At 52.8% G+C, this 12,616-nt stretch overlaps 2 protein-coding genes across 9 annotated transcripts in view; one reads left to right on the top strand and one right to left on the bottom strand.

The window, feature by feature from the left end:
- Positions 1 to 168: 168 nt before the first annotated feature.
- Positions 169 to 7,906, top strand: GRSF1 (G-rich RNA sequence binding factor 1). 2 transcript variants are annotated; one of them, XM_041459642.1, is made up of 11 exons: positions 169 to 230; positions 1,833 to 2,177; positions 2,271 to 2,415; positions 3,060 to 3,215; positions 3,499 to 3,639; positions 4,203 to 4,332; positions 5,641 to 5,801; positions 5,914 to 6,020; positions 6,583 to 6,718; positions 6,906 to 6,989; positions 7,661 to 7,906. In XM_041459642.1, exons 2-10 carry the CDS (start codon positions 2,007 to 2,009, stop codon positions 6,962 to 6,964), a joined length of 1,206 nt encoding a protein of 401 aa, XP_041315576.1. In that variant the 5' UTR covers positions 169 to 230; positions 1,833 to 2,006; the 3' UTR covers positions 6,965 to 6,989; positions 7,661 to 7,906. The 2 variants fall into 2 exon arrangements, with proteins under 2 accessions (XP_041315576.1, XP_041315575.1); XM_041459641.1 differs by lacking the exon at positions 169 to 230 and having other exon boundaries at positions 1,865 to 2,177; positions 6,906 to 6,984.
- A 113-nt stretch (positions 7,907 to 8,019) lies between these two features.
- Positions 8,020 to 12,616, bottom strand: part of RUFY3 (RUN and FYVE domain containing 3) — a 30,890-nt gene continuing 26,293 nt past the window's right edge. For 5 of the 7 annotated variants that reach the window (XM_041459632.1, XM_041459633.1, XM_041459635.1 and 2 more), the window contains 5 exons: positions 12,370 to 12,472; positions 11,637 to 11,713; positions 10,481 to 10,508; positions 10,146 to 10,220; positions 8,020 to 9,833 (listed from right to left, as the gene is read on the bottom strand). In XM_041459632.1, coding sequence (XP_041315566.1) covers positions 9,690 to 9,833; positions 10,146 to 10,220; positions 10,481 to 10,508; positions 11,637 to 11,713; positions 12,370 to 12,472 — 427 coding nt within the window. In that variant the 3' untranslated portion in view covers positions 8,020 to 9,689. The other 2 variants (XM_041459634.1, XR_005954504.1) reach the window with 2 other exon arrangements.

Below are 12,616 nucleotides of genomic sequence, written 5' to 3'. Positions count from 1 at the left end.
AGGCGTCTCCTGAGATGTGCTGTTTTTACAGAGGCACATTCCCTCTCCTAAGGCAACTTCACTCCACAGCAGTTCTGTCGAGTGAATAAATGCAAATTCTCCTGTCCTAGGATGACCTTTATATTCTCCCATAGGTGCAGAGACTGATCTGACACGTAACTAGGGAAGCTCTGAGATTCCATGGAAACCTCCGTGCCAGCGGTTGCCCAACAACACGGTGCCCTCTAAAGGTAACTCTCACAAACCTGACAAGCTGCCAGACAGGCAGCAGTGGGTGTTTTTTCCTGTACTTGGGAAGCAAGCAAGCCAATGAAAGGAAAAATGGGTGGAAGATGTGCATCCCTTCAAGAGATTTTTCCCTGCAGCCTGCTTGGCTCACAGGAGAACAATGCCCCTAACATTCCCTCGGTCCCTAAGATTTGGGGATCTGCTTATTCGGTTAAGGTGAAAGCACAAAAGCCAATCCAGATAGAGACAAGTGCTCAAGATGAATTCCTATGGTTATCTTGATTTTTTTTTTTCTCCTACAACATTTGCCTGCTTATTTAAAGAAGGTTTTGAAGATAAACCTGCCAAGTAGGCCAGGAAAGACTGGAATGTGAACCACTTGGGCACCGAGGTCAGCATTCCTTTGCAAATGTGCATAAAACGTGCTGGAGAACCCAGGATTGTGTTTTGGGTTTGATAGTCTGCAGCAGCTTGAAATTGCAACTCATACTTGCAATTTCAGGCTACAGCTGCAGGGTGCTGGGAAAGGGAGGAGTATCCTGGCTGTCGTGGCTCTCCTGGTCTTCCTGACCAAGCTGGGGTCCTGCTGGGCCTGGCCCATCTTCCTCCTGGATACCTGCCTGAATACCCTGGATCTGAGCCTCCACATTCCCTCCCTGGGTTCCCTCGCCGTTGGGGTTTGGGATTCCAGCTTGCCTTTTCCTACTCATTTTGCTTCATCCTAAAAATTTTGTCTGGGCTCAGCAGGACGCACCTTCCTCATGTGTGCACTTAGGAGAGGCCAGTGCCACCTCTTTCCCCCTGATCTCTCTTGGGTGCAGCAATGACAGCAGGACTGCCTTCCCAGACCACCTGGAAGGGGAATATTCTTCACCAACAGGTTCTGCCTGTTGAGACCTTCCAGCAGGGATGGGAGTGAGGGGCAGAAAATCATCTCTCCTGGAAAATCAGTCTCCAGGGGAGGGCTGTAAAAGGCTTGTCAGTGATGAAGCCCCGCCTAAAACTTAGTATTGCAAGAATCCATCTGTGCCTTGGGCTCATCCCCCAGAAGGGATTCCTCCCCTCTGCCCTGCTCATTCCAGGTGAGACCCCACCTGGAATGCTGCATCCAGCCCTGGGGTCCTCGGCACTGAGAGGACATCGGCCTGTTGGAGCAAGTCCAGAGGGGGCCACCAAGGTTAGCATAAGGAGGGAGCACCTCTGCTCTGAGGAAAAGCTGGGAGAATTAGGATGTTTTCAGCCTGGAAAAGAAAAGCTGCAGGGTGACCCAATGGCAGACTTCCAGTGCCTGAAGGGAGCCTGCAGGAGAGATGGAGACTACTTACAGGGGCCTGGAGTGACAGGAAAAGGGGGAATGGCTTCCCACTGACAGAAGGCACGATCAGATGGGATATTGGGAAGAAATCCTTCCCTGCAAGGCCCTGGCACAGACTGCCCAGATAAACTGTGGCTGTCCGATCCCTGGAAGCGTTCATGTCCAGGATGGACGGGGATTGGAGGAACCCGGTCCAGTGGTACTTGTCCCTGCCCATGGCAGGGGTGGAACAGGACGATCTTTAAGTTCCGTTCCAAGCCCGGCTGTTCTAAGCCAAGCTCTGCGACAGGACAAGCCCGCGGTGACTCCGCCCGCCCCGTCCCGGGACCCGCACCGCGGGGAGCACCCCCAGCCCCGGGGGCAGCCGGCCGTGCCCGGGAAGCGCTTCCCGTGCAGCGCCTGCCGGGAGGGAAGGAAGGAAGGAAGGAAGGAAGGTCGCAGGGGCGGAGCCGCGATCCCCGGCATGGCCGTGGTCGCCGCCGCCCGCCGCGCTCTGTCCGCGCTGCTGCTGGGCCGGGGCCCGGCGCTGCCGCCCGCGCTGCGCCTGCCCCGGCCCCGGCCCGCCCCGGCCCCGGCCCTGCTCCCGCTCCCGCTCCCGGTCCCGCTCCGCGCCGCCCTCCGCGCATACAGCCAGGTACGGCCGCGCGAAAATGGCGGGCACCGAGCCCTGCGGGAAAGCGCGGCCTCTCGCCGCTCACCCGGGGCTCTTCTCCTGTGTCCGCGCCAGGTCACCGATGCTCCGTCCCACGAAGGTCGCCTCTCAGAGGAGAAGCCCGCCTCAGCCAAGGCGGAGAGCGACACTGTCTACCTCGTCAGGGCAGAAGGATTCCCGTTCTCGTGCACCGAGGAAGATGTCCTTACCTTCTTTGATAGTACGGGTGTTCATTTTCCGGGCTGACTGTTCTGCATGCTGGATTAGCCCATTAGCTCATGCCTGCTTAACAGAAGGGAAGTTTAGAGATCGTTAGCCAGAGAAAGATGAGGTCTTATTATTGCTGCAAAATTATTCACAACTGGCACATATAAAGGGAATAGTCAACATCCAGTCTGCTGGACACTGACTAGAAGCTCATCCGTATGGTTTCTTAATTTTTTTGGGCAAGTGTTTCCCTTCTTAATCACTGTCTCCAGAGCAAAGGCAATCCAGTTCAAAGCTATGCTCTTACAGGCCATTATGGCTGGCCCAAACTCCTCCATTTTTAAGAAACCAAAATTTTTTACTGATTAGTTCAAAGTGCAGTGTTGTTTTTGACCCTGATTCATGGCTTTTACATACCCTTGTGGGGCTGATCCTCCCTACTGTCAGACGGTGCTGCATCCTCCCGGGGGCCAGATGCAAGTTTTTAAATTACTTTGCTAGCCCACCAAACTGCAGCAAGTCAGTGTGACGTTGGACTTGGTGCTGGAAATGCAGGTTCTGCCCTGTGTTCTGCATGAGCCCCCAGCCCTGCAGTCAGGACACAGAGATCCCATGTCTGATTAAGTCCTGTGTATTCCTGTGTCCCTTGGTTTCCAGGCTGTAGAATTCGAAACGGTGAGAACGGGATACACTTCCTCTTAAACAGGGATGGGAGGCGCAGGGGGGATGCCCTGATCGAGCTGGAGTCCAAGGCAGACGTGCAGAGAGCCCTGGAAAAGCACCTGAGGTACATGGGCCCACGCTACGTGAAAGGTGGGTTTGGAGTTAACAGTGCAGTGGCATTCCCCAGGGAATGAGCTCCTTGGGCAGTGCGGAGGCGCAGGGGTGGAGCTGAGCAGCGGATCAGCCACCACTGAGCCAAAATGTCCTGGGCTGGCCAGGGAGAGCAGAGGGGCAGGAGCACGGAGCATGGGCTGGGGGAGGAAATGGGATGGAGCTTTGCAGGGGAGGGAAGCTGCCTTGGGAGAGGGAGTGCCAGGAGGGCTTGCCCTGCAGTGCCCAGTGGGAAAACGCTCCGTGGCCGCCTTCCTTGCAGTTTTTGAGGTGCACGACAGCGACGTGGAGGGCTTGCTGCGGAGCCTGCGGGACGAGTCGCAGGCCATGAGCGACGGAGTGGTGCTGCTCCGAGGCCTGCCCTTCACCTCCACCGAGGAGGACATTGCAGAGTTCTTCTCAGGTACCTCAGCCTGGGCCGTGCCCTGCCTTTTCCAGGCGTTCACTTCCTCAGGTGGATGCTCTTGTTCCTCGAGGCACAAGGCAAAGCATGCGCGGCCTCAAACACCTTAAACACCTCAGGAAGTTGCTGTTCCCCAGAAGTCACTCAGGCTTTCTGAGCGCCCCGCAGAGTTTCCCTGCCCCTCTGACCTTGTGCAGGTCTAACCCAGGACCAGTACTTTCAGCACTCTGATTTGGGGCCAGGGGAAAAAAAGGAAAAATACTACCATAATAAGACAAAATTTCAAGAACATTTCTGCTCTGGATCTACTTGTTGTCCAGAAGCTGGATTCACTTACTTGAAACCTCAAATTGATTCCTTTTTTAATTAAGTCTCCTGTTAAAACGGCCTTAAAGCAAAAAAAAATGGAGTTAAAAAAAGCTACTTAGGCCAGCATGAGCAGTTGTTTCAGGACTAATTAGCTGCTCAAAAACCAGAAAAACAAGGGGAAAAAAAAAAAGGCTTTCTGAGCTATAGCACAGGTTTCTGCCACAGTCAATGCCTTTTTCTCCCCTCATCTCTAGGTCTGAAAATCACAGACATAGCTTTCATTTACCGGGGAGACAGAAGAACAGGAGAAGCTTTCGTGCAGTTTGCCACTCCGGAAATGGCAGCTAAGGCCCTGCTGCGGCACAGGGAATATATGGGAAGCAGGTAGGTGCTTCCCTGGAGTTCAGGGGGCAGGAGAGCGTGGCGTGAAGCACCGGTGGGATTTGGAGCTTCCTGCTGGGTGAAACAGCTCATCTCACACTCACAGTGCGATCCAGGGGGCAGAGGCACCTGCAGTTCTCATGGTCTGGGGCACTTGGGGGCCTCTCAGGAGGTCTCCAGATTTTCAGGTATTCCTGAAGGCATTCTCATCCCAATGAAAAGGGGTGACAGCCTCCAGAGTGGGGAGCACTAGATAGACACAGTCTGCCCAGGCCCCAGTTATTAACCTAAACAGTGGCCAGCCCAGCCCCAAACCCTGTCTGTAAGCAGCACATCCACACAGCTTTTAAATGAGCTGTGCTGAGAAAAGAAAACCCAAACAACCAAGGCTGCTTTTCCCTGCTGAGTTTTCTGACTTCAGTAATCTATAAAACTTCATCTGCACCCCACTCAATAAAAGAGTTTTCCCAATCTTACCTCTCCTCCTGCACACCAACTTCCTTCCTTTCCTTACTTCCTGTTTCCACACTGCATTTCCTTGTGTTTGTCAACCTCCCCGCCCATACTAAGAGCAAACAGCTGCTCTACAGGCAGGATTTGATTGATTAATTAATTAATAGAAGTAATAGGACTTGCCTCCTCTCGAGTAGAGCTTAATTCCAAATCTACTGTTAATTTTTTTCTGTCAGAACAAGAGCTGACCTGACTCATCCATCTGGCTCACACACCTCCATTTCCCTGTGATTAGCCATGAAGTAGAGGGGTTTTCACAATTCCTGGCAGCTGGCTCCCATATTGTTCCTGCTTTTATCCAGAGCTGGCCTCGGGGGCACTCGGGGGTGCTGAGCTGTCAGCCTGTGCACAGGGTTACTTCCCTTGCTCTGGCTGCTCCCTTCAGGAAGAGTGGAAGGCCCCCTCCCTTGGATGTCCATATTTCCTTTTCATCACACTGTTCCTTCAGTGCTCTGGAAATTGCCTGATGTAACACTGCTGGTGAAATCCCATCCATTTCAGAGGTATATGGAAATTCTTAGGGCTTCCCTGCAGTGTTTCCCGTGACCCTGTGCATCTGCCTGTTACGGGATTTGTTTTGGGGCTGGGTTGGGTGTTGGATTTGGGGAAATGAGTGCAGTTTGCAGAAGTGCAGCGAGGGAAAAGCAGCCTCAAAGAGAGCCGTGCCAGTGAAATGGATTAAATTTTCAGTGCCGTGGCAGGGCTCTCACCCCCAGAACGTGAGCAGAGCCGAGGCAGGACACAGCTGGGAGGCCCTGAGTGCCAGCTGTGCCACGTGCCGTCTCCTTTGGGCTCCAGGTACATAGAGGTGTACGTGAGCAGGAAGCACCAGATGCAGAGGCACATGGCCTACAGCAGGCAGCTGACGGCCTATTCCAGGGCGAGAAGAGAGTACGAGTCCGTCTCTGAGGACAGGGGCTGGAGAGACACCGCAGGCTCCCGTGCCGAAGGAGACATCAGTGAGTCCCTCCCTGTCCTGAGTGCTCCTCGTGTCCCCCGCGTGCCCACGGCTTTCACACGAGGGAGGGGGCACTGCAAGCACTAGTGGTGGTTTTTCCCTCCATTCCACAGAAAGCTCCAGGAACGTTTCAGAGTCTGAGGATGCCTCATCACCACCACAGCACTTTGTCCACGTGAGGGGTTTTCCTTCCCAAGCTAGTGCCCAGGACATAATAAATGTGAGTAACAGGCTGCGGATGGAGTGTGCTTCTGTCATTATCCCTGCAAACCCTCAGTTAATTGTTACAGCTGCAGGGATTGCAGGCTCTTAATTAATTAGTGTCTGTTAGTCCTCAGTGCCGTGTGGCTTTGGACAGCTGTGGCCTCGGGCACAACACGGATCTGCTCCTCTCCATGAATAAGAAAGAATTAAGCCTTGCTGGGATGTCTCAATATCCATCACTGGGCTTGAGGAGCCCTTGAGGATCTAAAACAAATTTCAGAGTAGCTGACTGCACAGAGATGTTAACAGTGTACATGGAGCTGCACTGGTGTGTACAGAACGTGGGTGCAGAGTGAGGATGTCTGTTCCTGGCAGCAGTTCCTGTGCCAGGAGCTCACCTGGACAGGTGGCTGGGGAGTGCCTCAGCTTCACGCAGATGGATCAGGGAGCTTTTTGCTGCTCAGGAGCTCAGGCTCCACCATAGGCTGGTGGGTTTTGGGAGTAAAAGCATTGCGTTTCTGGGGAATAGGGTGCACGATTGTTGTTTCTTTCTCACCAAACTCTTTTCTGCTTTTCAGTTTTTTGCTCCGCTGAGGCCCACGAGGATCTTGGTGGAATATAACTCCCATGGAGATGCCACAGGAGTGGCAGATGTACACTTTGAGAGCCACGAGGACGCAGTCGCAGCGATGGACAAGGAGGGGTCACGGATGGGTAAGTCAGGAAAAGAGAGGGGCTCCTACAGCCCTGGGACTGAGACCTCAGGGGGTTTGGCTGTGCAGAGGGATCACTTGAGTGTGGCTTTCCAGGTTGTGATGTGCCACGGGCTTTGCAGAGGGAAAAAATACAATGTAACACATACAAGTGTCTGACCTCAGCCCACCTCTCTTCCCTTCCCCAGAGTGCAGCGCCATTGAATTGTTCCTGAACAAACATCCCAAGGGACAGGAGAACTGCTAGGGACAGCGGCACAGGCGCAGGTTTGGTGAGCACACCCCTCTCTGTCCTTCCTGCTCTCTTTGTAGCAACCAAAGGGTGAAAGAGGGGCTGAAGGGAACCCCCCTGGCCTGACAGCAGCTGTCCAGTGTGATCCCACAGCCTGCACCTCCAGTCCCACTGCATGGAAAGCTCTGATGGCGTTATATTCCCTGGCAAGGAGAGGAAACATGGCTGAACATTTCCCAGAGATGGGGGCTCATAGCAATTGGTCTTTTGGATGGGGTGGGGTTTGATGTGACCATGCAAGGTGGTGGACAGCTTGTTCCATGAATTCCCCTCAGAAAGTGGGGGGTGGTGGTCACTGCTCCCCAAGCCCTGGTCCCTGCAGCAGGGAGGGCAGCCCACCCATCCTGGCTTTGTAATCCAGGCCAGGGAGAAGCCCTCGGGGCAGGTTCAGGATGTGCAGTCTGACCTCTTTCCTGCATCCCACACTTCCCTGGCAGCTCCCTCCTGTGGGTGCTTGTGCTGGGTGAATTCAACACCCCCAGCCCATGTGCCTGTGCTGCAGCCCCACCTGAGCATGTCCCACCTGCAGTCTGGGGTGTTTTACTCTTGCCAAACTGCACTATTTCAGTGTAATAGAGGATTAACTGGGAAGAAAATGCAGTGGGCAGTGGAGGAAAAAAAGAAAACATTTTTCCTCTTCCTTGTTTTTAGGCCAAGTGAACACATTCCGTGGATATGAGCGTGAAGATCAGGTCCAAGTGTCACCACTCAGCGAGGAGGACAAGCGAAGATTAGTTCAGCCTTGTGTAAGAGCTTGTAATAAATGTGATGGGCTGTGGGGAGTGGGCTGTGCACAGCACCAGCAGCAGCTGCAGTGGGAATGGCCAAGGCTCCAGGTGGAGCAGCTCAGGGCTCCAGGTGCATCAGGCTGCATTAATAAAACACCAGGATTGCCAATTAACAGCTGAGTGATCTAAGACCTCACACAGGTGCATGCTGTTGCTCTGAATCCTTTTAATGCCTCCAGCCCAAGAGGAATGGGATGGAAAGACCACTCAGAAGGCAGGATATGAATGATCAAGGTTCTTTATTGTGTGGAACAAAATTAACATCAGAAAACCTGTCCCCCCATTCCCAAGGCCAGCTGTGAGCCCACCCTGGCCTCACTCAGAGTACCTGAGCACAGAGGGAGCCAGCAGCCAGCACAGTCCTGCTCCCACCTTCCAAAAGGCCAGGACCATGGCAGCCACCAGTGCTGTGCTCTGGAGGGGCTCAGCCACCTCCCTGCTCCACGGACTTTAATCCTCCATTTCCAGTTTAATGCTCCCTCTGCATTGCCTGGGTCTTATTTTCTCCTCTGGGGATGAGTCCCACTGGGGTTGGGTGCAGGAGCTGACACTGCTGCAGGTGTACAGTAAGTACCCAAAACTATTGACACTAATTCAGTGTTTTCTCCGTCCACCTCCTGTGTCTCAGCCCTTCAGAGAACTCAGGAATTCAACTGAATTCCAGGCTTTTGGTATTGCACCACTGCTTACAACTCCCGCCACATCAGCAGGGAAATGGGTCAGGAAGGGGCAGAAGAGCAGAGAACAGTAGAAGTTGGGTGGCTGAACATGCCAAGTGCTAAAAGGATGCAGGAGAGATGATTCCTGGTACAAAGCAGTACCAACCATGTCAGTACCTCAGCTCCAAGAGGTTTTTCCATGTGGTTCCAGCCCATCTAGTGACTAGGAAATCCCCTCCAAGGAATTAACCACTACCCCCTACAACATCTGCCCAAACCCCAGTGCATCTGTCACACCAGTGCAGCCCTCTTCTGTGAACTACAGGACATGGTGTGGTCTCAGACACTGCAGGAGGTGCCAGCAGGAAAAGGAGTAAACATTCCTGTGACACGAGAAAGCCACCACTGCTTTTTGGACTAGCAAAATCCCTCAGGGCAACAGTAACAAAAAATGCTGTGGCACAAACCACAGAACCTCTCTGAGCTCTATGTGCAATTAAAATTCCCAACAGGTGAAAAGTGTTCCCACTTAGTTTTGATCCAACAAAAAGTGAAATGCCAGGTTTATTGTAACATTTCCATGCGTGCAAGGTGGATCCAAGTGGCCCTAAACCTCTGTGTGATGGGGATTGGGCCCAGCCCCTAAAGCCCAGAGGGGGAACAGAACATTCACAGCTTGGTTTGGGGTGTCCCTGTGCAGGCTAAGCCCCTGGTGAGAGCCCTGAGCCAAGGACATGCAGGGAGGATGTGTTCACTGGTGCCCACCTGCCCTGCCCAGGGTTCCCAGGATCAGCCAGCCTGTCCAGGGCAAACGGAAAAGGGGAAATGGGATTTCAAGTGCAGCCAGACGTGAGGAATACCAACAGTCCTGCTGGGTTTTGGGGAGCCTTTGCTCAGCAGCAGCAGCACACACCCACACCACACACGTGAGGGTGAGAACACTCCCAACTTCGCAGATGACAGCTCTGGTTTGGGCAGGGGCTCCCAGAGTCCTGAGACTGCTCAGGCACACCTTGGGGCTGCCCCATGTGACATTCCCAATGGAATTCTCCACAGCTCAGGCTGATTTAAGGGCTCAGACTGTTGTTTTAGTAACAGGAGATTCTAAACACCAAGAAGCTGCTTCCCATCTGACCTCCAAAGCACATGGGCAAGTGTCTTCACATTCCCCTGAGCAACTCCAGAGACACTGTCAGCCACAGCCGCTGTTTGTCACCTCTGTGCCACCTGTTCCTACAAGGGGCTGCTGGAATACTGCTGGATGAGCCGCTGGTGGCAGGGGTTGCAGACGCGCTCGGGGTTGATGCTGGACGGGAGGGGCAGCTCGTGCGCCGAGCAGGTTTCACAGAAGGTGCCCCCACAGTTCTTGCAGATGTTCTGGAATGCAGGAAAAGGACAGAGCAGTCAAGGAGAGCTCCAGGTCTTGGCAGATCAAGTGAGGGAAGAACAAACACTGAGCTAAAGAAGGGAAGAAGCTGCTAAGGGGGAGGAAAAGCAAAGCACTGAACAGGGCAGAGCAGGGAACCATCACCCCATCAGCATTTAACAAAGTTCTCTTAAGGGCAGAGGGGCCTGTGAGGGCTCATTTCTTGGAACCCCTCACCAGCAGGAATCTGTGATTCCACAACAAAAAGCAGAGGGAACTGAGTCATGGGCTGTGGGAGATGGCAGCTCAAGGCCAGGACTCACCTTCCTTTGGCTCCGGCTGTCCTCCTCCTGGCACAGCTGGCACATCTCGGCGTGCCCAGGCCCCGACAGCTGCTCCTAAAGCCCAAGCCAAAACCAAGACATTCTGCTTTACATGGCCCCTGTGGCAGAGCTCAGCAGCACCGGGGTGGGGGGACTAAACATGGTATTCACTGGGAATAAGCTGGCAGCAGCAGAAATTCCCCAGTGGGCAAGACAGCACAAGGCATCCCAGTGGCTCTCTGGGGGTCGGGCTGTGCTTTGCCAGGCACACGGAGGAGAAGGAGAGGATTTTGGAAAGGAAAAGAGCAAAACCACCAAGAAGGAGAATCACCCACCTGCTCTTCCTGCGTGCTGCTGGGTGACCTACAAGGGAACAACAGCATCACTTGGAGCAGGCCTTCCCTCACCAGAGCCTTTGAATAGAACATCTGTGCTATCAGGGAATTCCCTCATCCCATTTTTGAAACCCTCCCCAGATTTCTGAGTAGCACTCCTGGTTCCATAGGAAGAGCAGAAGAAAAAATTGCAAAATGCATCCAGGAGAGCAGAAGAGAGGCAGCATGAACACAGAAAAGACTGTTGAGGTGCTAGAGCAAAACAGTTTGGCTTTAAACACAGGCCTGCAGGTTTGATCCCCACCCCTGCTGTGAAATGCACAGCACAGCACCACAAGGCCTGTACACCATCAACCTGACCTGCTTAAACACTCCAGGTCCAACAGGGGTAAAAGCCATCTCGGGCCTGGAAGGGTTTTAGTATCTGGCAAAGCAGATTTGAAGTGCTTTGTGCTATTTTAAGAGGATATTTTCCTGATGACCTCATTGATTAACTCACTGATTAACTCAATGGAGAGTGCCTCGAGGGCACAGCACAGACCTGAGAGTCAGAGCACTTCCAATGGGCTGTTCCATCCCCAGCCAAAGCCTCAGCACTGAGCTGTGCCCAGGGGCTTTGAAAACACCTTTTAACTCCTAAAACCAAATACTCAAATCCTGCAGCAAGAATCCTCCTCTGTAATAATTCAGCTTAGAAACAAGTGACCTCAACCACAATTTGACACAGCCATCTTCTTAAATTCACACTTGAAGTTGTCTTTCCCCAACAGCTTCTCTTTAGGAGGTCCAGAGACCCTTCTCCTTTCCCTCACCAAAGAGACTTTGGACATGAGTTCCAAAAGTCTTGCATTTGGCTTACCAAGGAGTCTTGAGTCAGAAAAATTACTAAACAGCAGGTTTAGATAGAAAAAAATTCAAAGGTAAAAGGGAGAGACACAGAGCTTTTCCCATCTGAAAGCACTGATGGCCAACAACTGAACCTCTTCCTTCCCTTTGAGAGCTTTGGAAAAGCAGCACAGAACTCAACCAAGGCCATAAGGCTGGAAATCCTTAAAAAGGGAAGCTGGACTATTCCCAACTCCCTGTTGGCACAGCAATTGGAGAAGGGAAAGCAGGACTTGGGAGAGGCAGGGATGACATTTGTGTCCTTCCTTACCTGTGTGGCAGGACACTGTTCTCTCTCAGCGCCTGCTTCAGTTTAGCATTTTCTTCCTGGACTTTGAGCTTCCCATCCTGCCAAAAGGAAACACTCACCCATCAGCTGCACTAGAGGAGAACTCCAGTCTCCCTCCTGCCTCACTGCAAGGGGAGAACTGGCACTGCTATTTTGGGATACTGCTCTGCCCCTCCTTGGCACAGAGGGGTATCTGGGTCCCAGTTTTCCCTGGGAGCAGCTCTCAGTGCTTCCTCTCTGCTGTGAGCAGAGGGCACTGTGCCTCTCAGAGGTGGGCAGGGGTCCCAGGCAGGAGCCAGGAGCCACAGGCACCAGTTCTTATTTGCAGAGGCTGAGAACAAAGATGGGCTGAAGGGGTTTTGTCAAAGCTGACCAGGGACATTTTCCCATCCAGCAAAGAAAACAACCCTCCTCTTCTCCCCAACAGCTGAGCCATGAGGCCTAAAGCACTTCACTGAAATTGTGTAATAAAGGTCAAAAAAGACAAAATGGCCTGCACCATTCAAGCAGACCAGAGAGAAACAAGGAACTGCAGAAGCCATCTCTGTTACTGCACATTTAAACTGCCTGTTCAGAGCGTATAAAAATCTTCCCAAAGCTCCTCTGCTTGTGGCACATGAACAACAACCATTTACTGCCCGAGAAAGCTCAGTAACAGCAAACAAGCCAAGGGAAACTGTACCTCAAACCCGAGCCAAACCCCGAGTCACATTACCTGTCTGAGCCAATTCTTTGGGCCTTTTTTGCTTTCTTGGCTGCGCTGGTGACTGTGAGACCATCTGTCTCTTTCCCGCCTTAGCTCCAGTTCTAGGTGGCTCCTGGAATGCCAGGTGGAATTGTGAATAAAGGATGGTTTGGGGACACTTGGCATTGACTACTGATGAGCTGTTTGACCCTTTCTTCACACCCCTAACTCAAGAGCTAAAACTGCCTCTTGGAACCCAAAATTGTCTCGCGGTGTG

Source organism: Pyrgilauda ruficollis, unplaced genomic scaffold, assembly GCF_017590135.1.
Source record: "Pyrgilauda ruficollis isolate IOZ18807 unplaced genomic scaffold, ASM1759013v1 scaffold139, whole genome shotgun sequence".
Taxonomy (NCBI): domain Eukaryota; kingdom Metazoa; phylum Chordata; class Aves; order Passeriformes; family Passeridae; genus Pyrgilauda; species Pyrgilauda ruficollis.
The sequence above is the reverse complement of the archived record's forward strand: the minus strand, read 5'-3'. Positions and strand labels throughout refer to the sequence as shown.

Coding starts and splice junctions, on each gene's coding strand:
- GRSF1 (XM_041459642.1), top strand. CDS start 2,007: ATGGCCGTGGTCGCCGCCGCCCGCCGCGCTCTGTCCGCGCTGCTGCTG. Junction 2,416..3,059: donor TGTCCTTACCTTCTTTGATA/GTACGGGTGTTC, acceptor CTTGGTTTCCAG/GCTGTAGAATTCGAAACGGT. Junction 4,333..5,640: donor AGGGAATATATGGGAAGCAG/GTAGGTGCTTCC, acceptor TTTGGGCTCCAG/GTACATAGAGGTGTACGTGA.